General features: G+C 44.5%; 1 protein-coding gene across 4 annotated transcripts in view; it reads right to left on the bottom strand.

Moving 5' to 3' along the window:
- Positions 1 to 14,368, bottom strand: part of TTLL12 (Tubulin tyrosine ligase-like 12) — a 288,546-nt gene that overhangs the window by 198,467 nt on the left and 75,711 nt on the right. For all 4 annotated transcript variants that reach the window (XR_010564211.1, XR_010564212.2, XM_065431507.2 and 1 more), the window contains one exon: positions 6,576 to 6,712. Coding sequence is in view for 2 of the 4 variants with exons in the window: in XM_065431507.2 (XP_065287579.1) it covers positions 6,576 to 6,712 (137 nt within the window). In the remaining 2 variants the exon portion in view is untranslated. The remainder of the gene's footprint in view (positions 1 to 6,575; positions 6,713 to 14,368) is intronic.

Genomic DNA, 14,368 nt, shown 5'->3' with positions numbered 1-14,368 from the left:
CCCCAGCACATCGCTCAAGGATTGTCGTCTTTTTGTTTCCGACATGGCGTCTTGTATAAGAACTCCGCTGCCACCAACAAGACACACCTTTTGGCCGTTACAGCAGACCTCTGTGCCAAAATTTTATTCGCTTGTCATGACGAGCTTCCGTCTGGTCATTTGGGTTTTACACGAACGCCTGATAGAGTGCGCAAATCCTACTATTAGCTGAAACTTGCAGAGTGTGTTAAGCATAAGCAGTACGTCCAAGCCTGCCGTGAATGCCAGCGCCGAAAGTCGCCAGCTGTGAAGCCTGCGGGATTGCTGACTCCATTTGACCCACCAGGAACACCTTTCGACCAGGTCGGCATGGATCTTCTGGGCCCGTTTCCACTGTCATCTTCTGGCAACAGGTGGATAATCGTCGCCACAGACTACTTAACGCGGTATGCTGAGACAAAGGCATTGCCTCGAGGCACAGCTTCCAAGGTTGCCCAGTTTTTCATACAGAGCATTGTCCTACGGCATGGCGCCCCATCGCACGTCATCACAGATCGAGGCAAAGCCTTTACAGCGCAGCTCATTGAAGACGTTTTTAAACTCAGCTGCACAACCCATCGAAGGACAACTGCCTATCATCTGCAGACAAACGGCTTGACCGAACGACTGAACAAAACGATGACTGACATGCTGTCTATGTACGTAGATACAGCACAAGACGTAGGACGAGATACTCCCATATGTAACGTTTGCCTATAACACTGCTACGCAAGAAACAACACGCTTCACGCCAGTTTGCCTCGTTTACAGCCGCGAAGTGCAGACCATGTTAGAAGCAATGCTGCCATGCGACAACATCGATCATCTCGACCTCGCCCAAGATGCCGAACTTTTCATGCAACGCGCGGAAGAAGCCCGTCAGCTTGCCCAAGTGCACATAAAGCAACAACAGAGCATCAATGCGCACCATTACAATTGCCGCCATCGACATGTCGAGTTCCAACCTGGCGATCAAGTTTTGGTCTGGACTCTCGTGCGCCAAAAAGGACTATCCCAGAAGCTTTTGAGTCGCTACTTCGGACCTTACAGAGTGTTGCAGCGAATTCGTGACGTGAATTACGAAGTCCTTCCTGACGAAAGCCAGCCTCCCCGGCGTCGACAACCGCAACCTGAGATTGTGCATGTTGTGCAGTTGAAACCGTACTACAGCCCATTCGACATTTTCAGCCACTTAGGTTAGTTTTTGTTGTTGCTCGTCCCTCAGTGCCTTGTGACTATATCGCACACCATAGTAATTGTGACTATAGCCTATGTGACCATCCTAGGCCATCTCGGCGCTCTCACGTCAAGCCGATGTATGTTTTCATTCTTTCTTCTTTTCTTTTTTTTGAAGAGGGGGTAGTGCCACATGGTGTGGCACAGCGAGGGGACTGATGAAGAGAACGAGGTTCGTCTCGGCATCGCGCGTCAACGGTTACGTTTCGTGAAGTACAAACGCCTGGATCCCCATTCAGCATGTATACTTCAGCAGGGTATGCGTGACAATATGATCAACCCAAGTTAATTTGCTATTGATTGTGATGCCAAGGTAACAATAAGATTCTACCTGCAATAGGTTTTCAGAAAATAAAGAGTAAGGATAAGTTAAATTAGAGTGCTTCCAAGAAATGTGCATGAAACTGCACTTCCTAGAATTTAGTTCCATCATCCACAATGTGCACCAATTTTCAATAAACTTCAGATCGTTCTGGAGGGCTGCTTGATCGTCTTTAGTATTTATACGCTGGTAGATAATGCAATCATCTGCGAAAAGGCGGATGGTGGATGAGAACACAGATTGATGCTGTAATTATGGATTTCTCGAAAGCTTTTGACAGGGTCACTCACGAAAAGTTAATTCATAAGTTAGACACAATACTTCATAACAAACAATTAGTAAGGTGGATTTCAGCCTACCTTTTAAACAGAGAACAATTCATTGTTTTTAAGAATCATTGTTCTGACAAGCTTAGAGTTCACTCTGGCATCCCTCAGGGCTCTGGTCTTGGGCCTCTGTTGTTTTTAATAAATATTAATGATATTGTGCCTAACATTCCTGTGAAAATTAGGCTTTTTGCTGATGATTGTGTCATTTATACAGAAGTAAGAAGTGTCTCAGATCAAACAGTACTGAACAGCACATTGCAAAATGTTTCTGCATGGTGTCAAGCATGGCAAATGTCCATTATTTTGAAAAAACTGTATTGATGAGGATTATCTGAAAACTTTTTGTGCGCAAACAAACAGGGATGAAGAATAGGAGCAACACATGGATGAGCGCTTTCTAACTACTGGTTTTATTTCTGAAGAACCACCTGCTTAAATACCCACAGATCTGCGCGATCAAGTCAAGAGAGCACGTCTATGCTAACTAAGCCGACTCGCAGTTAGGATGAGGATTACTCACAAAAAGAATGCCTTACCGTTTGATTACAGTATTAATGATGTGACACTTGCAGAAGTAACAGAATATAAATATCTAGGGCTCTGGGTCACTAATAATCTCAGCTGGAACAAACATACTGATTTCATAACGTGTAACGCTTTTCGTAAATTGTTTTTCTTAAGACAGGCATTATGGTTATCCACTCCATCTGTCCGCCTCCTTGCTTACAAATGTATTGTTTTGCCTACCTTAGATTATGCTGCTATCATTTGGGACCCATTCACTAATACTAACATAAACAAAGTAGAGAGAGTTCAAAGGAGGGCTGCTCGATACATATATGATAATTACCGACATACATCGTTAACACATCTTTCAATACTATATCAGGCGACAGAAGTCCTAATTGTACTGCTTTGCGGCTTCGGTACAAAGAGCTTCGAAATAAGGTCAATGCTATGATACGTCTAGCAAAACGCAATAACTTACGAGCAAAATTCACGGACGCTCGTTGTGACAGCAGGAAAACATGGTCCCTAATTAACAATCTTAGAGGTGGTGATGTAAACGCTAATCGCCATGTTGATCTGATGTCTCATTTTTCTTCAAATGGTACTGCCACCGCTAATGATTTTAACTCATTTTTTTCAAAAGTGTCTGGTGTAGCGAGACCTCATCCAGATACTTGCACATTGCAAACTAGTATTTCAGAATCCGCCCTTCTTCCCATGTTTTCGGAACATGACCTCAAATCAATCCTTTTCAGTCTAAAACCAAATAAATCTCCTGGAATTGATGGTGTTTCAATATTAGAGCTGCGCAGAACTTTCGAAGCAATAAAAGATGTGCTACTACTCATTTTAAACAATATTATTACCACTGGTATCATTCCCGATAATCTGAAGAATGCGCTGGTCATTCCTCTTTTTAAAAGTGGCGCACGCAACAATATTGAAAACTACCGGCCTATTTCTATCCTTTCATGCATTGGGCAGATATTGGAAAAACATCTACTCAAGACAATGAGTAGCTTTTTAAGCAATCATGGCGTGTTATCTCCTAGCCAGTATGGTTTTGTGCCGAATCGGGGTACGCAGTTGCTGCTTGAAGATTTTTCCGATACTCTAAACTCTGCGTTTGAACACAATCAGATTGCTTGTGCACTGTTTCTAGACGTCCGCAAAGCGTTTGACAGCGTCTGCCATAGTATACTGCTAACCAAACTTTCTTTGCTAGGCTTTCGGGGTGCGTTTTTGCGGCTTCTGAAAAACTTATCTCATAGGCAACAACTTGTGTCTATTGGAAAATTTCGTAGCAGCCTGACCGAAATTAAAGCTGGCGTCCCCCAGGGTTCAATTTTAAGTCCGTTATTATTTAACTTATATTTTAATGATTTATCTAATGTTGTGAACGTCAAATTATATCAGTATGCTGATGACACTGTCCTTGTTTCACACGCTCGAAGTTACGCTGACGCCATCTCTTCTTTACAAATCGCAACAACAAGAGTGATGGACTGGTTTCAGAATAATGTAGTCCATATAAATGCGTCCAAAACCCAACTAATCTGTTTCCACAACCCTGTCAAGCAAGTTACCCTATCCTCCCCATTATATTTGCACACATCACATTGCAATCCCTGTTCGTGTGCCCCTGTGCAATACGCTTGTTCAATTAAATACCTTGGTGTCTTTTTTGACAGTGATTTATCCTGGAACTCTCATTTCGCATATATTTGTCAAAAACTTCGCGCAGTGTCTTGTGTTTTGTATAACATAAAATTTTACATGCCATTGTCTGTCCGAAAGCTTGTAGTACATGCCTTATGCTACAGTGTAATCCGGTATGGGATATCTACATATGGTCATGGCGCTCAACATTTGGTAAGCCGGGTCAACTCCGTCCTTCGTGGCATTCTGAAGCATGTTGCTTATGATGTCTCCCCCAAATCTGATGTGTTCAAAACTTTGTCTTTACCTGATTTCAATTCTTTGCTGCTTGAAACTGTTATCTTAAAACATTTTTGGTTAAGTCAGTATAAAATTCCTTATGTGCCTGTCCGTTCCCTGAGACCAAAGAATCCTTATATTACACCCCGCTGTAAGACGAGATATGGTCGAAGACTTCGTAACTACTATGTCCCAGCAATGTTTAATCTACTTCCTCTAAGCATACAAGATGTGAAAACAAAATATGGTCTTAGAAAGGCTCTTAGACACATGAATGCATGATTGGAAGCCTGTCATGTGAGTGTATGTGTGTGTTTTTTTTTTCACTATTGTTTAATAATGAGTTACTGATGGCTCTGTCGCTGTCTGCCAGGCACTGCCGTTCAAGCCCACTGTGGCTTTGGCAGGCCCGATTCTTGCACTGTATGTTTCTCAAGTCATCAATAAAGTGTTATTATTATTATTATTATTAATCAAAGCTGGTCTGCTGACAATAAATGAACGAAATCGTTCTGCAAGAGTTAAATTCATGTACCAATTATTTAAAGGACACTACAGAACTGAACTCACTCATTTAGTTCATTTTTCGTCTGGGTATGCGACCCGACAACGACATCAGCTAGCTTCAACTCCATTTTGCATCCGTAATACCTGTTTTAAATACTCATTTCTTCCACGGACTATTACCGATTGGAATAACCTCACTAACAATGAAGTGTTGCAACTACCACTGACATTATTTGCACAACATATTACCTAGTTTGTGTTACTGCATTTCATCACTTTACTGCTCTATTGTGTATTTTATTTTTACTGTTTGATATCTTGTTCAAATGTTGTATTCCTGATGCTGGCTGCACAGCTTCAACCTGCATCCTTATTTCTTTTGTTTACATTTTAGTACCAGTTTTGTGAAACTGGTTAATGCTTTTTCCCACCCTGCTATAATCCCGATACCGAGATCGCAGTATCAATAAATAAAATAAAATAAATAATCCAGGCTTGTCTCATGACCATGTCGTACGTCACTAGCAGGGACTGATTACGCATTTCAGTGACATAAGCCGCAAGCTTAGCCTCCAGCTCCGGAAAGCGTCCCAACTTTGGCCCGCGGAAACCTCTTTGCTTGCCGTCACAGGTGAAAATTTTGCTTCGCTGCAGTCACCACCCTTACCCACCCATTAAGGAACATCAAACTTGTGGACTGCTGCGCAGTTATTTGTTTCTTCAGCGTAAAGGATGGGAGCCCTCTCAAAAGCTGCTGTGAACAAGCGCCGATTGTTTAGTGGGCTCGAAGCACTCATGACAACTGAGGAAGAATGGAAGTGACACGTGGCTTGCAGTCAACTTGAACGCATGAAACTAAAGAGTTACAGGAAAAGAGAAACACATGAGTGTTGGCTGTTCTTCCATGAACTATCGGTACTCCCTGCAAGTGCCGCTGTTTTCAGGGTGCTGCCGTATGTGGAACAGCAGCACTTCTATGAACTATCAACCCCCCCCCCCCGCGATTGCTGTGTGTGCTGTAAAGCTCTCAAAAGTGTTGAAAAACGCTTCCAAAAAGCAAAGAAACGTGCGAGATGGCGGAAAGCTACAGGTAGGGCCTTAGAGCAAGCATAAAATTGTAACTACATTGTAGCTCCCTTGATATCTCGCTGGTCTCGCTTTTTTTGCAGTGCCATGTTTTGGTTTCGATTGTAAGTCGACCCCCCCCCCCCCCACTTAAGATTTTCAAATTAAAGAAAATAGGTCAATTTATTTACAATCGTGTAAATACGGTAATCGGCAGCAAGGAGCCATTCAGCTTCAGCCAAACACTTCCGATTCTACGCCACAAATGAGACTTGACGACAGCAACAAACGAAAGAGCCGCCGTGAACCTCAACAACATAGCAATCTGTTTATTTCGACAGTGTTGCCAGTGCAAGTAACGGATTCTGGACTTCCCAACAGGGGTCAGGCATGTGTGTGCCAGTCGGGGAAATTGGAATTATCCGGTAAAGGCCCATTTTAGGATCAAAATAATGAAAGTTTTGGGCCCATTGAAATGCATGGGCACCAGCGAGAATCTTTGGCAGGGATCAAATTAACCGAAAAATCTAATAAAACAGAATCGAAGTAATGAAAGTCTAGTATTCATAGACCCCTATTTGAAACTAATATCTGGCTATGCTGGCAAGCAGTGTCACCTCTCAGATTGGTCTTACGTGGTGGTTACTGACCTCCACAGGCGACGTCCCTGATGGGGAACAGGATGCTGTATGCCTCCCTCTGCGGCACCTGATAGAAGGGCACACAGCGGAAGTTCGGATGCTGGCTGTCATGCTGGATGCTGCTGCCAAACTCATCCATCACGTACCTGCACAACACAACATCTCTCGTACTGCACCTATTTCAACCGCTTCCCTCCAAGCTATAGCACCACTCTTGCAACATCATCACATTACAAGCCATTCCTTTCAAAGCCAAGCTTTCTTTCTTCCTTCGACTTTCCCACTGCTGCTGCTGCTGATGCTGCTGTGGGCTGCTGTCACGTACAACGCCTCGCGGGGTGTTCAGAGCGTGTATATAGATGACAAGCGCAAGTAAGAGAGGAAAGGTGACAGGAGAAACTTGTTTTCACCCCACCGCGTCGAATGTGCACAATGCCCTCTGGAGCTACCTGGCCGTCGCCGCATTGGCCGCTTGGCTGCTGTAATTATCTGCGACTCCCCTCAGAAGCATTGCAGAAACTGCAGTGCTTCCCTTTCTAATAACGTGCGAAGCCAGAGGGGACGCAAATAGAAGTGTAGAGAGGAGAAGGAGAGGGAGAAGAGGCAGTTTCGATATAAGAGATGAGGGGGAGGTGACGTGAGAAGGCAAGGAAACCCCACTACTATATGACAGCAGTTACGGAGAAACAGGATAAGCTTAAGTTCAAGGTACAGTACGGTACGTTGCTGCTATTTCTCAAAAATAAACGCCATGCAAATATGTCAAGCGGGCAACTTATGCAGGGCATGTAGAAGCAGAGCCGCATTAATTAAAGTGCACCGCAGAGTCCAGGCGACACTACGGGAATGGTCAGCCATGAAATCAACATTTTTGTGCCCGCCATGGTAGCTTTGCGGCTATGGCATGGCTAGAGGTCGCAGCTTCGAGCTCGACCGAGGTAGCCCCATCTCAACGAGGGCAAAAAAGGAAATGCACATGCACTTTAATTTGGGACACATTGAATAACACCACTCAGGTCCGCCACTACAGCCTGCCTCAAAATCCCATTGTGGTTTTGACACGTACAGTCGAATAATTCAATTAAAGTTTAATGTTTCTGCTACGGTAGACTATGCCATGTGAGGCAATGACAATGCTCAACTGTCTCAGAGGTTATAAAATATGGTGCACAACAATGCTTCAAGCAAACACCTCTCCTTGTGTTTTCTGTGTACTACGCAGACAAACAGCAGTGGTGCATGCAAGGTAACATTTAAAATCCACTCTCCACTCTCGTATTAGCCTAAACATTGGAAGAAATTAGGCTTTAGCCATCAACATTAGTGATAATTATCATCAATCAAAGCATCCAGCATGGAATCGCATGGGAATCCAGCATGGGAATCCAGCATGGAAATCCAGCATGGAAATCCAGCATGGGAATCGATGTGAACTTCGCTTACATCGATTCCCAGAGTGCATCAGATCTGCATAATTTTTTAACTTGCTTCCCCAACTGTACTTGTTCCTGCCACGAAACAGCATGCTTACCTAGCAACCTAAGTAATGACATGCATTTGCAATTAAAGAGAGAACTATTTATGCACTAAAGACAGACTAAGAAAGAAGATGATTATTTCAACTATTCTGATTTTAAGCACCAGCGTAGATGCCTTGTCTGTGAAATCAGCTAAATTATGTTTGTCACCACGAGGGAAACGACTGCCAGTGAAGGAAGGTGCCTGAAGGTGGAGAAGAGAATCGCCTTGTTCATGTCCTTTCTGTTCGTGCTTCGGTGCTGCGGTGCTTGCTGTGAACGTTCGCACTGACTCTTCTTTGCATGTGTAGCAATATGTTCACTAGGGTTGAGGATTGGGCGAGTTGGTATTGCATTCTAGAACTGGTACAGCACAACATACAAAAGAAGAAACAAGCCGAGCCGGCCAGATAAAGGAACAGAGTGCTGACTTCCAACTGGTCTATGAGCGAGTTGCACGAAATATATACCTACAAGAAAGCATCAGGACAAGTCGTCACAACACTTCACAAAACGTCACACCGATAGAAGGCTACACCATCATGGGTCACAGAATGTGCAATTTCATCATGCAAGGTTAAACTGATCAAGAAATCTTGCTTCCTGTGGAGATAGGCACAAAGACCAACTCACCCAATCCTCAACCCTAGTGAACTTCATTTCTTGTACATCGGGCTCCTTCCTCCCTGCTTCTTCAAATGCATCTTTAATTGCTAACCTAATAGCCCGTGCCGTATGTCAAGCGCGGTCTTTCACGTACTGTATCCGAGTCAAGATACTTCCATCCCACGTCAAATCGCTGCTAGCAGGCTTTACACCATCCATTGGTCATGGGACAAGAATGTACAAGATTCTCCGTGCTGAATGGCTACGCCAGGCTCGTTTCTACAGGAAAGCCTTGTACCTGAAGCTACAAAACGCTGAAGGCTTTTTTAAAGCGAAGAAGTGGCGCGAACTGTCCACTATGATCGACAGATCAGCAGAGTACCTCTGGCAATATATGCTCTTTCACCTGCATGCCATGGCACCGAAGAAGGTGACAGCAATGAGCAGCCCCGTGCACACAGTGGGCGATGTTGTGATGCCCGAACAGGTTAGGCAAGTGTTGAGCCTTGGGCCCAAGTTTGCCACGGAACCTGCCAATTCGCCGTACGAGCTCATCACCTACATCAGGCAAGTAGCCCAAGAGGCTACCGAGGTCGAAGTGGACAGGTGTGTTGCTGAGGGCGTCTATGTTTTTTCGCGCTTCAAGCTGCCAAGGAAGAAGCTTTTAATCAGGAACATTGCGAGTTACTTTAAAGAGAACTCCCTTGCTCTTTTGCTTTCTAACAATGAAGGTGGATTTGTGGTTTTTCCTAATTTTTTGTTCCTCACAAAAGCTACCACTGCCGTTGATTCTGTCTTTCGACCCGTGGTTGTCATTTCGTTGCCCCAAGTTAAATCCGAAGCAAAAAGAGGTGTGCAACACGTTGGGTTTCAAAAAACTGTCCAAAGCAGTTGGTAAGTGCAAGAAATTGAGCCTTGACATGTTTTTGACGGCCAAGACACATAAAATTGACTGCCCCTTGCGGGTTACTGTAACAGAAAAAGGGATGTGGCAGAAATCCGTAGCACTCTTTTTACAAGAGAAACTGAACTTGCTTACTGTGGACAACCCTATTTTATTAAGGAACTCGGACGCTTTGACAAACTTCCTCAAAGAGAATAAACAAGGGCTTACGAGCTTTTTCAGTAGACATGAAAGATTTATATTATTCTTTACCGCACAAGTTGTTTCAGTGTGTTGAGGACGCCATTGATTCCTTTGGTGCAATAGCTTTCTAGAATCGCACCGGTGTTCATAACAGCAGCCTCACTGAACTTTTATCGTTTTACCTAAAATCGACTTTTGTATTCTAATGACCGGGCCTACATTCAAAACAGTGGTGTGTGCATTGGCTCATGCCTGGCCCCTGTCTTAAGTGACATCTGCCTTGCTCATCATGAGCGGATGCTATTGAGCATGCTAGATAAACGAAGTGTCGTCAAAGTATGCCGTTATGAAGATGATTTTTTGGTCTTTGTAGAGTGCGACAACACTGCTTTCCAGCCCACATCAGATGAAATTGTGAAAACTTTTAAAGGGCCCCTGAAACGGTTCGGACAAATTTTGTAGACGCGTAGTATACAGCTTAAGTAGAACATTCGCAGCACAATTTAGGTGAAGCGTTACGTATTAATGGAGCTACAAGCGATTAGAAGTTACCCTCCTCCCTAGCCATGCTTTTCCTCCTCAACTCGTTCGCCGAGCGAGCGAGCTAAGCTCCGCCTTCACTGGTCTGAATCAGACTGCCACTGAATAGTGGCAGTCTGATGCGCAGCAGCCAGTTCGCTCGTATGCTGCCTTGCAGAGGGACATGATGTCGCAGCTTGACATATTGCCAGTCGCTACGTTTGCAGTCCACAAGGCACCAAATTCGAATCATAGTGCTCGCGAAAAGACTGAGACCGACTCTGACCGCGGAGCTCTCGTCAAAATGGAGTACGTTGTAACACAAGCAGACGACACTTGCTGTGTGCCGGAAGTGCTTACGTGTACTGAAAAATTATTCTTGTGTATTCTATTGATGTTACTTTCTTTTCATAAAAACAAATTAACTAACATTCCAACTATTACGAAGATCATTTGTTTACCATAAAGTTGGAAAAATTATCGATCACGCGCCCTTGTCAGCCAATCGGATAGCTCGCCCCACTGACGTCGTATGGGTGATTTCGGTCATATGGGTAGGGGTGGCTTCAAATTCCGCCGAGCAGTGTGCTGCGATCGGCAGCGATGTGCATTTTAAAAACTAAAACCTTATAATAAATTACACGCTTTACGCGGGGCACTTAGATGTGTCAATTAATGATCAGAAGGACCTACTCTAACGACTCAGTACGTTTGTAGAAAATCGTCAAAAGCGTTTCAGGGTCCCTTTAACAGTTGCTTTCATCCACTTGTGTTCACCCATCAGATTCCCACTGACAACAGCTTACGATTTTTAGACCTCAATTTACTTCTTTCATGTGACCATGTATGCTGGATGTATGAACCAAGAAACGGAAAGCCTCTTTTATCATTTACCTCAGCCCATTCTAAGCTGGTTAAGCGAAGCATAACTAATCTTTGTCTCACAAATGCCCTCAGGAAATCCTGTCATCATACCATGCAGCGCAGCTTTGCAGGTCAAGTTGATCGACTTTTGTGTGCCGGGTTCCCGGCCACAGTATTGTCGGCCATAGCTGAAAAGCTATTAAAGCAGCTATGACTAAAGAAGGACAGTGACACGGAAGCTCAACAAAGAAATAGTGATCACAAGAGGCTGGTAGTCATACCATATTTGCATAACATCTCTCACAGATTAAAAAAGATTGGCCGCAAGGGTAACGTGGAAGTAGTGTTTTCTGCGCCGGTTACGCTACGCAGGCTCTTTACTGTCGTAAATGCGGTCCGTCGGCGCACTACTGTCTGTTCAACTGTGCACAAGAAGCATTTTCAGTCATGCGTGTTGGAGTTGTTCATTCAATTCTACTATCATGCGGGAAGAGATATATACGTCAAACTGGTTGCTGCCATAATGAAAGGCTAAAAGAACATAATTACAATGTGCACTGGGCTATACAGGGACACTTAGGAATTCACTGTCGCGACTGTGGATGTAAACCGAATTTTCATCGGTGTGAAGTGCTAAAAAAGCACCGATCACAACATACGCGGGAGATCATTGAAGCTGATCTCATAGCAAGGGCTGGCAGCATGTATCTCCACAGGAAGCAAGATTTCTTGATCAGTTTAACCTTGCATGACGAAATTGCGTGTTATGTGACCCATGATGGTGTAGCCGTCTATCGGTGTGACGTTTTGTGAAGTGTTGTGACGACTTGTCCTGATGCTTTCTTGTAGGTATATATTTCGTGCAACTCGCTAATAAACCAGTTGGAAGTCAGCACTCTGTTCCTTTATCTGGCCGGCTCGGCTTGTTTCTTCTTTTGTATGTTGTGCTGTACCAGTTCTAGATAGCAATATGTGCTTTCCCGGTGGCCCACCAGGAGTCACATTACCGAGATCAATGCAACATCCACAACCACACTCGCACCCTTTCAGTTTATGCTTCGACGCCACAGTGCTCGCTGTGCATGTTCATGGCATCCATATGCTTGCATTTAACCCGCGTTCATGAAGTGAAATGTCAATGTAACTTTTTTCTTTATGATTAAGGCTACTGTAACGAGTATCTATTTCCTTATACTCTTAGGCCTAAGACCGACAGAAGGTGGAAAAACATATGTAACACGAGTCTTCATATTTAACTACAAACATTTGGATAAGTATAAATACAGTAGAACCTCCTTCATACATTTAGGAAAAAAATCGCAAGAAAAAAACATACTAACTGGGAAAAACATACAATCCGAAGTAACTAAAAAAATTTTGACAGACTCAACTATTGTTGACATTTACGTAATGTGAAGAGTCGCGGTGATCATTGCGGCACGAGACACTGACGTGTGTCGAGCTGGTGGTGATCCAGTAATCTGAGACGCATTTTGATGTTTTTCTATTGTGGGGTATTTTAAAAGGGCGACGGAAAACTGAACGCACTTGGATGATGCGCTATGCATCATCCAAGTGCGTTTCAGATTGTGTGATTGTGTGATTGTCAGTGCGTTTCATCATCCAAGTGCTCGATGTCTGCAGCCTCTTCCTGGATGGTTGGATTTGTTGCTTTTCATATTCAGCAATGATGGACTCCTTGTTCTTGACATAAGTTAACAGAGTGCTCTTTGTGATGTCATATTTCTTGGCAATTTCTGCCTTGCAAAGGGCACCCATTTCAACTTCATGCAGAATCTCCATCTTCGTTTTGAAGTCCTTTGGTGGGTGATACGTTCTACTACTCACCATGACGCTTGCAATCGTGCACCCTCTAAAGCCTAGCCAACGCATCGTACCTCCTGGCACCAAGAACCACGACAACACTGAGCGACCACGCCAACTGACTGGGCCTCCACCGCTGCTTGCCACTGCACCGTAGCCGCAGCGTTCAAGGGCCCTCCTCCTTTCAAGAAGAAAGGAGCAGAGTTCACTGCCCTTTTCTCCGCGTGGCTAAGACGGGGAGGCACATACACGCGTGTTCTGGTACAAGTAACGGCACACTTGCCCTTTGAGAGAGGATGAACATCCCACCCCGGTTTTTACAGCGAAGCTGTATATTGACACGTACTTCTTCATCTTTTTTGGGCGACCGCTTTTCACTGCCTAACCAATGTTACCGCACAGCACACGACACGCCTGCACATACGGAAATTTTCTGAATGTTATTGATGGTTCTATCCACGGTCTGCTGTCACCGAACCTTGTGTAATCTGATTGCATGTATCTGCGACGCGAGTTGTGTAGATCTTTCTGGAACACACCGAGTTTCAACGTGAAAACATGAAGCTATAAGGCAACAAGTCGACGAAATGCTGCATACGACATCATCCAGCCGTCGAAAAGACCGTGGGCATCTCCTGTAGTCTTGGCGAAGAAAAAAGGACGAAATCCTGCATTTCTGCGTCGATTATGGTTGACTGAATATTACAAAGAAGCATATATACCCCCTCTCACGGATAGACGACGCATTGGATCGGCTCTGCAACGCTAAATACTTTTCATCGATGGATCTCAAGTCTGGCTACTGGCCAATACAAGTCGACGAGAGGGATCGCGAAAAGACCGCCTTCATCACGCCAGATAGCATCTACAGTCGAACCTCGATATATCGAACAGCGCGGTGATCGCAAAATAGTTCGATATAGCCAGAATTCGATATATAAAATCACGTAGAAAACGCGTCAAAAACTAGCACAAATCAATCAATGAACCAATCGTGGCGCTATAGATACTCAAATGAAGCTTCAAACAAAGTATTTATTTAGTTTGCTGAAAGTACTGAAGCAGCGTAGCCTGCTTCATATTGGCAACCGCGTGCTTGACCACGGCGTCCTCAACATAGTCCAAACGGTCCGCAAGAGACGGTCCAGTGCCTTCTATCGCGCCGCAGTAGCGGCGTACAGCGGCCAAAGCAGCTACAGCCTCAGTTGCAGTCGGGAGCGGGGCAACATAAGCGCTTGCTGGATCAGCCTCGGCAGCGTCTTCATTGGCCGCTCAGCAGTCACTTCTGCCGCGATCTCACGTCTGTTAACTCCGCCACTGTTCAGGTGCTGTCGTCACCGCCAACGAAGTCCTCAATGCACATGCTGTGTGGCTCAGCATCGACA

This window comes from Dermacentor albipictus, unplaced genomic scaffold (assembly GCF_038994185.2).
Source record: "Dermacentor albipictus isolate Rhodes 1998 colony unplaced genomic scaffold, USDA_Dalb.pri_finalv2 scaffold_16, whole genome shotgun sequence".
Classification (NCBI taxonomy): Eukaryota; Metazoa; Arthropoda; class Arachnida; order Ixodida; family Ixodidae; genus Dermacentor; species Dermacentor albipictus.
This window is presented reverse-complemented; position numbering and strand designations above follow the sequence as displayed.